The sequence below is a fragment of the Cornus florida genome, unplaced genomic scaffold, assembly GCF_030987335.1.
Source record: "Cornus florida cultivar Cherokee Brave unplaced genomic scaffold, ASM3098733v1 CherokeeBrave_3.0.0_Hap2_Chr10, whole genome shotgun sequence".
Taxonomy (NCBI): domain Eukaryota; kingdom Viridiplantae; phylum Streptophyta; class Magnoliopsida; order Cornales; family Cornaceae; genus Cornus; species Cornus florida.
In genome coordinates this window covers 9,012,624-9,025,932 of record NW_026775580.1, presented here as the reverse complement: position 1 = coordinate 9,025,932, position 13,309 = coordinate 9,012,624, and the positions used below count along the sequence as shown (strand labels likewise).

The 13,309-nt window shown below is 35.2% G+C and overlaps 1 protein-coding gene across 1 annotated transcript; it reads left to right on the top strand.

Moving 5' to 3' along the window:
• The first annotated feature begins 533 nt into the window (after nt 1–533).
• LOC132278702 (uncharacterized) lies at nt 534–12,828 on the top strand. The gene is made up of 6 exons (XM_059780559.1): nt 534–888; nt 2,771–2,905; nt 3,023–3,110; nt 3,671–3,765; nt 12,143–12,310; nt 12,426–12,828. The coding sequence occupies exons 1-6, from the start codon at nt 576–578 to the stop codon at nt 12,584–12,586; spliced, it is 960 nt and encodes a 319-aa protein (XP_059636542.1). The 5' UTR covers nt 534–575; the 3' UTR covers nt 12,587–12,828.
• The last annotated feature ends 481 nt before the right edge of the window (nt 12,829–13,309 follow it).

Below are 13,309 nucleotides of genomic sequence, written 5' to 3'. Positions count from 1 at the left end.
GCTTCATAGCCAGTGACAATTAGGCTTCAGATCATAATTTCAGGTCGATTCGAGCCTAATCTTCAATTGGGGCCATAATTTTGAATTGTGTTATTTTTGCTAATAGTGGACTTTTAATGGTGTGTAATTTCATGAGGGTATAAAACTTGTCAAAAGATTGTGTCAAAAGATTTTTGCAAAATCTAAGGTTGTGTTGGGTTGGGAATTAGAGAAAATGTTAATTCAATTTTGTTAGTTGTTTTTTTTCAATTTCACCGATTCTAATTTCAATACTTTAATTTCGTGCAGCAAAATATAACTTTAGGTGTTGTTTGATAACTTAATTTACTGAACGGATTAAGGTTTAAATAATTAAGTGTGTTTGATAATGCAATTTGAATATAATTAAAAATGATAAAAAACTGGCAGCTCAAAATTTTAAAATTTTTTATCTTTTACACTTAAAATTTGAATAAATAATATTATAAAAAATAATTAAAATAAAAAATTATTGAAAAGTCAATGTATGTAGTATAAATATTCACCGAGAGAAGGACACGAGAGAATTGTTGCATAACAAAATATCGACAGGAACAATGAAGAGGATCAGCGGACTCGCAGCCACCATCCGTGCCATTGAAGGCGGCGCCACCGCCGTCAATGCTACCAAACAGCGGCTTTTACCGGCAGCGTTGTGCAGAACCTACTCTGTCATGCCCCGGTTGTTTCCGCTCGATAGGCAACTTCCCTATCACTCGAATCGTTCCATGCTCTTCTCTGTCAGTGCCTCTGCCTCCTCAGTTGCTGAAGATGTCCATGCCAAGGTACAACCACACGCCAACAATTTTCAACCCAAAGACGTCGTTCTTTATCAGTACGAAGCTTGCCCTTTCTGTAACAAAGTTAAAGGTAAATAAATATATATTTTTATTCACTGTTATTATTCACTTTCATTTCTACTTGTTATCGATTTCTTTTTTTTTTTTTTTTGAAAAAAATTCTTTTTAGGGTTTTTTTTGGGGTTTATTTTCTTGCATTTCCAATAATAGTCTTCTTTGTAGCAATTTAAATCATCACTTAGTTAATCTCATTAGGATTGCGATATATATGGCTGTCTTCTATTCATTTCTCGCTCTACATTTGAATGCATCATAAAGAAATGACATAAAAATGAGATTTTGGGTTGTCTTAGTCTTTTTGATCAATTAATTAAGAGGGCCAAATTGCATTAAACACCCCTGAACTATCACACTCTTTCTATATTATTTCTTTAAATGTATTGATGATTGGCATGTTCTATAGACTATTTTATCACTATGGTCATATTTGAAAAACTATCTTATTCAATCGTATAGTTTTGTTCTGAAATTATGATATATAATTAACGTAAATTAGAATGTAGTCTTTCATTATTCAAAATAGTTGTAATGGGATATGATTTACTTGATGCACATGCATATTTTCAGGATATATCACACTTCAATTTGGCTGACGATGCTATGCCAGTGTTGTGTCATTTGAACTTTTTTATTTGTAAATTGATTGGACTGAATGTTAATTTTTCTAGTATACATGTATACTGACGTTGCTATGCCAGTGTTGTCTCATTTGAACTTTTTTATTTGTAAATTGATTGAACTGAATGTTAATTTTTTTAGGATACATGTACACTTGTTGTAACGGCAATCAACTATAGTTTTTTGTTTCTACATGAATGTAATGCCTAGTTTAACTACTCTCCCCCACACCCAGATCTTTTTTATTTATTTACTATTTTTGTTATAAAAGAAAACCTGAACATGGATTTTCCTTTTTGGTGAGAACAAAACAAAACTTCGGTAAGCCCCATGGGGAAGCTGAATTGGCATAAGGCCTTTGGGCATGTTCCATGGGCCTTTGGGCATGTTCCATGGGGAGTCAAGTTTTTGTTTACGGCTTACCTGATACCCGTAGTTTGGGGAAGGGGTGGGAAGCACCCTAACCACCCCTCCAACAAACACCCACCCCCACCCACCACCCAAAAAGAAAAAGAAAAAAAGAGAGGAAAGAAACCGTCTGTGTAAATGAACTTTTCCCCAAGCTAATTGGAGTTGCATGATTCCCTAAAACATTATATCATTTATCTGTTAATATTGTTTTGAGCATAAAGAAAGAAATATAGGGCATGCTTGGTTTGCAACTCTGAAAACAGTTTTCAAGAACAAAGAAAACAGAAAACTGCTTTCAGAGAACTATAAAAGACAGAAAATGTATATTTTTTCTCTGAAAACTGCTTTGAGCGGTTATTTTACTTTAAAACAGACAGAGTATGTGGAATCTTATTTGCTAACTGTTTAGATATTGTTGTTCGTTTGATATTTTCTTTGTTTCAGAAAGGAAATATATAATTCCTTTTATGATGCTCTTCAGATATTTGGAGTGCAGCTTAGATTTTTTACAATGTGAACAAAAGAATGAGACAATTGAGTGCACAAGGGCCCTAAGTTTTCTTGTTCTTTCTGTTAACTATGTTTTATGTGTGTGCCTCTGTGTGTCTATTATGATATCAAAGTGTAAAGCATAATTGTGTCTAGTTGAACTGACAAACTTTTTAACAAAATTTCACTGTATTTTATATTATTTACTAATAGGTAGTGGACTTCCCCAAAGAAGTATTGTGTTCATTATACAACAGTGAAGTTTGGCTTGGGAAAAATATGATTAGATTAACAAGTCTTTAGTTTTATGTGTAGTAATGTTGTTCTCGATTGTCTCCTTAATTGTATTCCTCTTAATTTTCTTTTTGTTCCAGCATTCCTGGATTATCATGATATCGCATACAAAATTGTGGAGGTTAACCCAATCAGCAAAAAGGAGATCAAATGGTCCGATTACAAGAAGGTGCCTGTACTGATGGTTGATGGTGAACAGATGGTTGATTCGTCAGGTTCTTAATTAGGACAAATCAAAGCAACAGTAGGCTGTAAATATACCTGTCAGCCTACTTCTAGTTCTTCTGTTTTAAGATTGAAATTTTAAAATTTCACATGCTTTATCTGTGCAGATATAATTGATAAGTTGTTTCAAAGGATTCATCCTGAGATGTCAGTTGATTCTCTCCTGGATGGTGATGAAGATAGGAAGTGGCGTGGGTATGACTTTGGTTTTCTGTGATTCTTAAATTTTTTACAGTTATAAGCTCCTCTTTTTCTGCATAAATTACTCCACCTGTGTGGTAATGTTTAGTTCAGGTTATCAAAATTTGATTTTATAAGAATGAGAACTTAATTCATTTACTTCTTGCATGCGTTGCTTCCTGCCACTATTTATGTTCTATGTCAATGTTATCAAAATGCTTGTTTAAGCAGATCTTATGCAGTGTTGTTAAAGGCACGCCTAGGCGCGTGCCTAGGCTCCAGGCTTATACAGGCGCAACACTTGGCACCTGTTGTGTGCCCAGGTGTGCCTTTGACAACATTTGCGCCTTTAATATGGAATATGAATATGATTTAATAGTAATTTAATTTTTCAATTGTGCGCTTCGCTTCGCTCTGGCACGCTCCTTACCTTGCGCCTAGGCTCCAAAGGACCTCTAGCGCCTTGGGCCTTTGATAACACTGATCTTATGCATTAGATGTCTTAGTTAAGCTTAAGTGTTATTGAAATGTTGCTTCAGATGTAACATTTGTTAAGGGAACTGTTCACCATGTAGGTGGGTTGACAATCATTTGGTGCATGTCTTATCACCAAACATTTACCGAACTACTTCTGAGGCTCTTGAGTCATTTGACTACATTACAACCCACGGTAAGATTTTAAAGCATTCTCATTACTTATAATTTTAAGGATGAATATGTGGATTTCTTTGTTAATGAAGATGCAGAGGACGTTATATCTTTCTTCTTCTTTTTTTTTTTTTTTTCCTTAAAAAAGTAAAAGGAAAAAAACTCTTTTGGTATCCATCTTTTCAATTATACTTCTATTATGTTTGTAAGTTTGTGCTCTCTCTCTTTGTGTGTCCAATTACACCTTCCTTCCCAACAGGGCCAACACAGGTACAGACACACGAACAGAAAAAGTAGAAATTTGAGACTCACATGCTAGATGTAACTTTGTGATGGTTGCTATTTTTATTTTATTTTATTTTTTGATAAATAGATGGGGTGCTGTTTTTAGCTCTCAAGTTTCAATCAAGGACCTGGAGGAAGGGTAGCTAAATTAGTTGTATGGAGTTTTTTTTATATGTGCTTGATTGATAAAATAATTTGTGAGTATTGAATTTATTTGTCCGAGTAGTTACTTGTGGTCATCATAATGTCTAGTCAAATTTGGTTTTCTTCTTGTCAGATGTTTGACAGTCCAAGCTATAGTATTTTACCTCAACTCAACGAAGTCTGTTCCCAACTATTTGGGATCCAATTTAATGAATCTTGTTTTGCCATTTGGTGTCATCTAAGAATCCATTTTAGTTTTGGTCTTATTCACAATAATAAGTACGCTGCTCTTGCTTGGTGCATGTGGCCAAACCATTTTAACAATTTTTTCTCTCATTTTTATCTCCACTTTGTACTACTTTAACTATCTTTTTTTTAGGTTTTCTTGTCTTGCCGCACTTCTATCTCAACATTGATATTTCTTCTACACTTATTTTTGTAAATATTTTGTTTCTTAGCCACCCAACACTTGTTTTGCAAATTATGGCTGGTCTAATAGTTGTTTTTATGTAATATATTTTTCAATCTAAAATATACATTGACCAGGGACGAAGCTACCCAAGACCCAGTGGGGGTGTCTGCTGCCCCCACTGAAAAATTTTTAATTTACATTTCATACTTATAATTTTGTTAAAAATAAAATAATGCCCCCACAAAGTATTTGCTAAAGCTCCCCATATATAAACTAGCCCCCACTAAGTTTTGGGTTTTCAAACTCACTCCCTCACTCTCATGATTTTACTTTCTCTACGGCTCAGCCCAAAGATAGCCCTAGCCATCGACTCTCTCTCTCTCTCTCATGAAGATTGTAATCCATACACGAAACCCTAAATTTCCTTCTCTTTCTACTTTACGTCACAATAGAGAAATATTGGGAGGGAAGGCCATGTGAATTGTCTGAACAGGATAAAAGATAATATTGTTGTCAACTTCAATAGCTTGTTGGTTCCATTGATGTACATCAGGGTTGTGGAAAATTAGGAAGATTGGGACCAAGTAATATATGTCTGTGAGTGCGTAATAATTTTATCTTCTTCTATCTCCTGTTGTTTGGGATTGTATTGTTCGTAAGATGAGGTATTCCTACAGACCTGATTGGGTGTAGGAGTAGGTGCTTTTATTTTGACGTTATATTAGTTCCCAAGTTGGGAATTAATTAGAACTTATAGTGTTAGATTAAGAGAATGAAAGAATAAAAGAATCATTGATAGAGATAATGTAAACGCCTTAAAGATAGTAATTGTTACCCTAGTTCTTTTTCATTTTTGAAATTTCTCATAAATTTAATTTATTTTTTCGTTTTGAGGGGGGTTTTCAGTTTGATTTAGTTATAAGTAGAATCAGTAGATAAGATGAACATTGGAAACCAAGTGGGTTCTCCAAGAGGGATTAACATTCATCAGTTCTTGGGTTGGTTGGTTTTCTTTTTATTTTTATTATTATTTTTTTATATCCTCTGTGATTTTCATGGGTTTGAGGAATTTGGGGCTAATTCTGGTTCTGTGGTTCATGCTTGGATTCTCTCTCTCTCTCTCTCTCTCTCTCTCTCGTTAATTTCCATAGGTTTGGGTTATTGACTTATTGTTGTAGTGTTCTGGTTCATGTTTATGGGGTTGCTGGAGTTGGCTTTTGAAGGGCATGCCTTGTTAATAAAGATGTCTTTGGATTTACCTTCTCTTTTTTAAAGAATGTATTTTACGAAAGAATATTAAGAAGTAATCGTTTATGTTTTTTTATGGTAGGTGAATTTTCTTTCATCTTATCATTGTTCAAGTCCCCCCCCCCCCACAAACCAAAAAAAAAAAATTTCTGCCATGCGAGAAGCATTCTTCACTTAATATTTTTATCATGCGGTTAACATTTATTTATTTTTTTAATTTCTCCTTCTTTGTTCACAATTAAGCTAGGTAACGATTTTTTATTTTTTACTTTTATTTTTTTTAGGTTTTAGTTCTCTGTTCTCCCTTGATTTTGGCAATATCCGTACTTATATTTTTATTTCTACTAAAGATAAGTTCTATATATTTAGTTTTAGTCCTACTGATCTTTAAACCTCTAGATTAAAGGCATTCTATGTGGACCTCTAACTTATTACTTATTGTTACTCTAGTTTCATCAACTAAAATTATATCTTCAACAGGTAGCATTCACCTCAAAACCTCATTCCTGATATATATATTTTTTCTATTTGTTTCATCCATTTTGAAACAAAAAGATATCGGTTTAATGTTGGTCCTTGATACAAGTCTACAGTATTTAGAAATTCAATTTTGTCTTCGTAGTTTTTCTAAGGGTGATTACAGTCCTATGACACATTCTGCATTGTCCAGTGGCTAGGGATGTTTGTGCCATGTTTTTCGCTATTTTTGGTGTTCATTGGGTATTGCTGGATTCCATCAAGGGCGTGCTTAAGGCTTGGAGAGGTTGTGTAGTGGGTAGGCAAGTCCGAGATGATTGGAGGTTGACTCCCTTTCTTGTGGTGGGTTTTGTGGCGAGAGAAGAATAGAAGATCCTTTGATGGAGGCATGCTTAAAGGCAGAGGTTGTGTAGTGGGTAGGCAAGTCCGAGATGATTGGAGGCTAAGAAGCACGGACACGGATACGACACGACACCGACACGGCAGATCCAAAAAAATTAGGACACGAACACGGCGAATAGTGTATATATATATATATGATGTAGTACTTTAAAAATTACTGAGTGTTACTATTTTTCATCAACCTCACAATGAAAAAAAAAACACAAATCATAACTCATAACTAATAAACTATAAAAGAACAATGTTGTAGAATTATAAAATCAAATAAAAAACAAGACATTAGAATAATAACTAGTATCATTTAATCATCATTGCAACTTTACTCCAAATACAAAAGCATAGACCAAAAGGACTATTAACATTCATGACTGTTTAACATTCAGGACTTTACTGTTAGCACTTAACATTCACAAAAATCTAAAGGCTAGTCCCCAAAAAAGATACAAAAACCAAGTCAGTGTACTATAATCTATTCCCATCCATCATTTGACCTAGGACTTTTACCATTTACAATACCAAAAGGGTAGTACAAAACAAAAAAAAGAACATATCAGCATTCAAAAAAAAAAATTTCTAGAAGCGTCCGTGCCGTGTCCGTGTCCGTGTCTGTGTTCGTGTCCACGAAGTGTCCGTGCCGTGTCCGAAAATAAATAATAAAAAAAAATTCCAGACACGTTTTTTGGCATGTCCGACACGTGTCGGGGCGTGTCCGACGCGTGTCCGTGTCCGACACGTGTCGGACATGGATTCTTCGCCCATTTTGGAGTGTCCGTGATTCCTAGATTGGAGGTTGACCGCTTTTCTTGTGGTGGGGTTTTTGGCGAGAAAAGAATAGAAGATCCTTTGATGGAGAGGAGCATCATATTTGGGTGTTAAAACACCCCATCTCGAGTTCTCTCTCTCTCTCTCTCTCTATATATATATATATATATATATATATTTTTTTTTTTTTTCTGGGTAAATCTTTGGAGAACTTTGTGGATAGTTTGAGAGTTCAAAGGGCTTTCTTTTGGCCTAATGCGCGGTTGTTCTTTAGGCCCGCTCCCCTTTTGAACGCTTCTTTAATGAATTTTTTGTTACCAAGAAAAAAAGTTAGCTTTCCAAAACCTTCAGCAAAGTTCAAATTTTTGAGAATTCAATTTTGTCTAAAGAGATGTTCTAAAAGATTTTGTTTGGCTTTTTTCTTGCTCAAGAAATCTCAACCTTTCAGTTCATTTCATTTTTCAGCTCTTCTAAAACTAACAAAACCTTTTGAACTCCTTTAAGGGTCTCTTTCACTTCCTATAATCTTCTGTTCCTCTATATGTTTCTTATGAGCTTTTTTCACTATCACAATCCCCTCAAAGAATTCTTGGAAATCCTTTTACAGATTATTTTCTTTCAGTTATCTTCTGTTTCACATTTATTTTTTATTTTTTTAATTCTTCAGATTCATCATCACTAAATTGAGAGGAATGAGAAGAAATAACCACTACTGTTAGGAGAATGAAAAATGCTTGGTAATAGCAATGAAGGCAATTTGAGAACTTTAATCATCAGAATCAGAATATTCAAAATTATGATAAGGATCAGAATTAGGATAAATTAAGATTTGTTGTTAGTGTCTTTTGAATGGTATAACAAACACACACCCATATTTGCCCCCATCGGGGCTCGGAACACTCAAATCTCCCCTTTGGGGAGGGAGAGCTTATACCATCTAGGCTAGAGTTATTGGTAGCTACTGGGTTATTCTTTAATTTCTTCTGTTACAATTATGTCACGACCTACCTTGTTGTGTAGAAATTACCCGCTTTGCACACTCTTCGTGCTCATGGTTTCAAAATGTATCTACACAATTCGGAGGCATCCACACATATAAGTGCAAACAACCTCCCCCCTCCCCGGTGATGTGGGACATCACAATCACCCTCTCTTGAGACCCAGCGTGCTCGCTAGCTTGATCCTCATGGGCTTGTGCACGCTCCTTCATTTTTGGCTGGGGATTGGCTTTGATACCACGTGTCACGCCCTGCCCCGCTGTGATATTATTCACTTTAGACAATCTCCGTGCTCATATATATTTTTCCGTGCTCATATTTATATTTTTGGATATGTAGGATTATATTAGGAAGCGCTCAAACGGGGAACACATCCCAAAAAGAGTACTCTCAAGGAAAAAAAAGCTACTAAATTCTTTAAGAGTCCAAAAAATCAACTATTTCCCCCATGGATTTATAATTTCTCCCTAAAACCCAACAAAAAAGAGAACAAAGAATAGAGAACTTAAAAGCTCCAATAGGAGTCTCCTTGTCCTCAGAGGATCTCCTATTTCGTTATGTCTACAAGCACCATCAAATACACAAAGGCTTGACCCTCCAAAAGTCACACAGACTTCCAAGGAAAAGAATGCCCTGGTTTATCCGTGAGACTTCTGTAGAAAGACCGCACAACAAAACTCCCCAAAGTAGAAGGAATCCATGCCCACCCCCACAATCTCTTAATGGTAAAGCAAAGCCAAGAAACCAAATTTGTCCTCGAGCTCCCAATCCTGAAGTGCCTCGAAAAAAAAACATCCCAGGTTGTCCTCCCGCTATCAACTCGATAACAGTCGGCCATGGCATCTCTATCTGCAGCAATCCTAAAAAGTCTGTGGGATAAATGTGAACCAAAGGGTGATCCCCACACCAAATGTCCTTTTAGAATCGGGTTCTCCTCCCACCCTCTACTCTGAATCTAATCTAATGTGTTTAGAAAATTGCTCCCACCCCTTCCGGATGGATTTCCAAACACCAACCCCACCTGGATACTCACCTCCAACGAGTACCCTTCTCTCTTATTCTCGCCATATCTACAGGCAATCACCCTCCTCCACAGTCTGTCTCTCCCCACACCATTCCTCCATAACCACTTTCCCAAGAGGTCCTTTATTGAAAGGCTCAAGTCTCCCTCTACCCAAACCTTTCGTCTGAATTGGACTATAAACTTGGTCCCAGCTAACCAGATGATTTTCAAAATGCGTTTGCACAGTTCAGAGGCATCCGCACATATAAGTGCAAACAATCTCTTCCACCCGGCGATGGGGGATGTTACAACTTAGGATAATCATTAACATGCGGTCTTTTTCTTGACATTTCCAACATTCAATCTTTGGCTTCCCGCAATTTGCCCTTTTATCTTTTGGAGATGATTTTGCTGCCATGAAAGAGTTTCCTAATATTAAAGTTACACTCTCTTTTACAGCTTAAGCTTTTATAGTAGATGGTTGTTAATATGGTATCAGAGCCAAAGGTCTCAATTTAAAACCTCACCGTCATTTTGATAATTAAAAATTGAAACACGTGTTGGACCTTAAGAAGGCCACACATGAGGGGGTGTGTTAAAGGATTTAAATATTAAAGTTACACTCTAACTCGTTAAGCTTTTATAGTAGATGGTTGTTAACACATGTTTTACCTAATGAAACTTCTAATCTTTATGGTTGACACATCAATTTCATCACATTCAAAGTCACCAGGAGACTCATTACATTTAAGCTTAGTGGATTTTAATGCTTTTGATTTATTCTTTTTAGTAAAATGCAAAAACTTTTTATTTGGAGATAATTTAAGTTCATATGTTTAGTGAGCCTACAAGTGATATTCACTCAGTCAATATCCTTGCTTTCTTCCATTGCTGACCTAACATGCAAACTTATTTTCTTTAGCTTCATTTTTAGGGATTCTGTGACTTGGTTGAAGTTCGTATTAGCAATATCATTCTACTTGTTATAAAACTCATCATAAATTTTATGTTCTTCCATTCTAATTTGTTATAAACCTAGTTGAAGTTGGTTTAGTAATATCATTCTACTTGTTATAAAACTCGTCATAAATTTCATTTTCTTCCTTTCTAATTGTTTTAAACCTAGTTGTGAGCATTTTTTTTTTTTTTTCATGTGTGACTTTAGAAGTTACATGCTTCTTTAGATTCAAAACTCAGATTCTAGAAAAATCTCTGAGTGTTGTTGCTGTAAAAATAGCATTAGTGCTTTTAGGATTTTCATTACAATTCTCATAATAATCTTTAGACTTGGTTTTCAAATGCCCTATGTCAATCCTTCTGTTTTTATAAGGTGAGTCCAACATGATTCTATAAATAATTAAAATTTTATCTATTGACTCAAAAACAGTTCTCATCATAGCCTTCCAATAGCCACGGTGGTTATCAAAAAGTGGAGGTTGAGGAATCAATCTTCTCTCTCTCTCTCTCTCTCGTGCGTCTGCATATTCAATTTTTTTTTACTCATCAAATAAATAAATAAATAGCTGATTTAAAACTAAAATTCTGAACTAACCTTTCAGAAAAGATCAAACTAAGTAGTTGAGGAACGAGCTGTAGTATCAAGTGAGGGTTGTGCAAAAGCAGAATGCGCAGTGGATTCAAAATAGACCTAGAGGGAGGGTGTGAGTTGGTCTCTACTTTTGCTTATGGCTGATTAGAATATATTCAATTACCGAGTTCTAATTAATCCAGTTAGGTAAGCAGTCAAATAATAATCAAGCATGAGGCCATGGGCCACTATCCCGAACCCACCCATCTATTGTAATTGAGAATTAGAACAATATTCCTAGCTACATATACTTTAGCCACTAGCCCATTGATTTACTTTTAACTTATTGCACTTCCTGTGTTCCATCCTAGAACACTTACCTTATGCTCACCCAGCCTGTGCTCACCGTCAATTCAATTGTTCTACTGTGATCTGCCTTCTCCAATGTGGTTGTTAGTAAACCAGTCTAGATTTCCACGATTAGAATATCCACACAATAAAGCAATGTGTTTATGGGACTTCTGGTGCTATACATTCTTAAAGATATTCTATCAGGCTTTAAAAACAACCTTTGAATCCATTTACATGTTTTCTCTTAAACTCCTAAATTATATTTTTGCGTATGAACTCAAATGTCAGACAAAAGTGTAAAAGAGCTCAATCAATTTTATTTTTTTCATATATCTTTGACCTGCCTGGCACAAACTCAAGTACTTATTAAATTTAAACACTAGTACATATTAAATTCTAACACTTTCAATGATTTGTTATCATCAAAAAGTTTCAATTACTCTTAGGTATGAAACCTTTAGGTCAACAGTCATGACATTCTTGAATAGCTTGCATGAATGGATGTTTTAAACTTGATTAGGTATTGGAAGATGGTTTTTTAAGATGCTACTCAGTTTAGTGGAGTGGATATAAAGATACGTACCAAAGGGAATTTAATTTAGCTTATCAACTATTTTTTAATACCGGCATGATCTGATAATCCTTTGTTGTGTATCTGGAGTTTGGTTCTCCTGATATCTTTTAGTCCACTTACATCATTTGCATTCTTGTTGTTAAACTAAAATGCTTGCATTGATAACTGGCATCTGATATGCGTTAATTCCTTGCCATACTTTGCTTGGGGTGTAGGCAATTTCAGCTTCACTGAAAGAATAATAGCGAAGTATGGTGGAGCTGCAGCTATGTATTTTGTGTCGAAGAAACTGAAGAAGAAACACAATATCGTTGATGAACGTGCAGCCTTGTATGAAGCAGCCGAAACATGGGTTGGTGCTCTTAAAGGCTGCGAATTTCTTGGTTTGTTCTACTACTATTGATTATTAAATTTTGAGGAAGTCAACAGAGAAGATCATTAATTTCTCTGATTTGGAATCAGGACCATTGACTTGTCTAAATATGTTCGTGTTCACAGGTGGGTTCAAACCTAATCTAGCCGATCTTGCTGTCTTTGGCGTTTTAAGGCCCATTCGTCACCTCAAGTCTGGTAGAGATATGTTGGAGCACACACGCATTGGTGACTGGTACACTCGAATGGAAAGCAGAGTAGGAGTGTCTTCTAAAATTAAGGCGTAAACCCAAATTATTTAATTTTTTTATCAGTTGGATCGATGCCCATGTCAGATATTCTTAAAGAGATTACGACTCCTATAAGCTAGAAGAAATTACAGGAGCTTATTTTTAGGTATGTGAAAGAGTATAACCATGGAGACTGTTTATGTGAAGTTGTAATTTGGTTTCAGAATTGGTGTTTTATCCAAATGACAATTTTTGTAAGGACCTTTTTATATTGCATTGACGAGGTATGTTGGACTTAATTTTGTGCTTCCATGCGATGAAGCTACTTTAGGAAAATCTCAATTATAAGATAATATTATATATCATCCCAAGGCCTTTTTACTGATCTCGTTGTTGGTGCAAGAATAAGTGAGAATTGTTCAAAATTGAATAGATTGGGAGACACTTGCATCTTTTGATTTGTTTCATATGCATGTATATACATATTATATGTAATATAAACAACAAAAAGTAAGACGGGAGGGGGCAGTGGTGGTTTGGTTTTGGAGATTTTTTTTCAGAGTTTTTACTAGTTGGGTTTTTACCCATTTAACCTGTTAAAAATGGGTTTACTCTAATTTTTATTTTTTTTAATATTAATTAATTTTTTGTTCACTTGTCATTGTTTCAATGGGCGGCATAAATTTGTCCAGGACCCAAATATTGTGCATTTGATTTTGATTTTTGGCGTGGTGCCCCCTCAAGATATGATATGAGTATCTAAGTAATATTTATTCATTT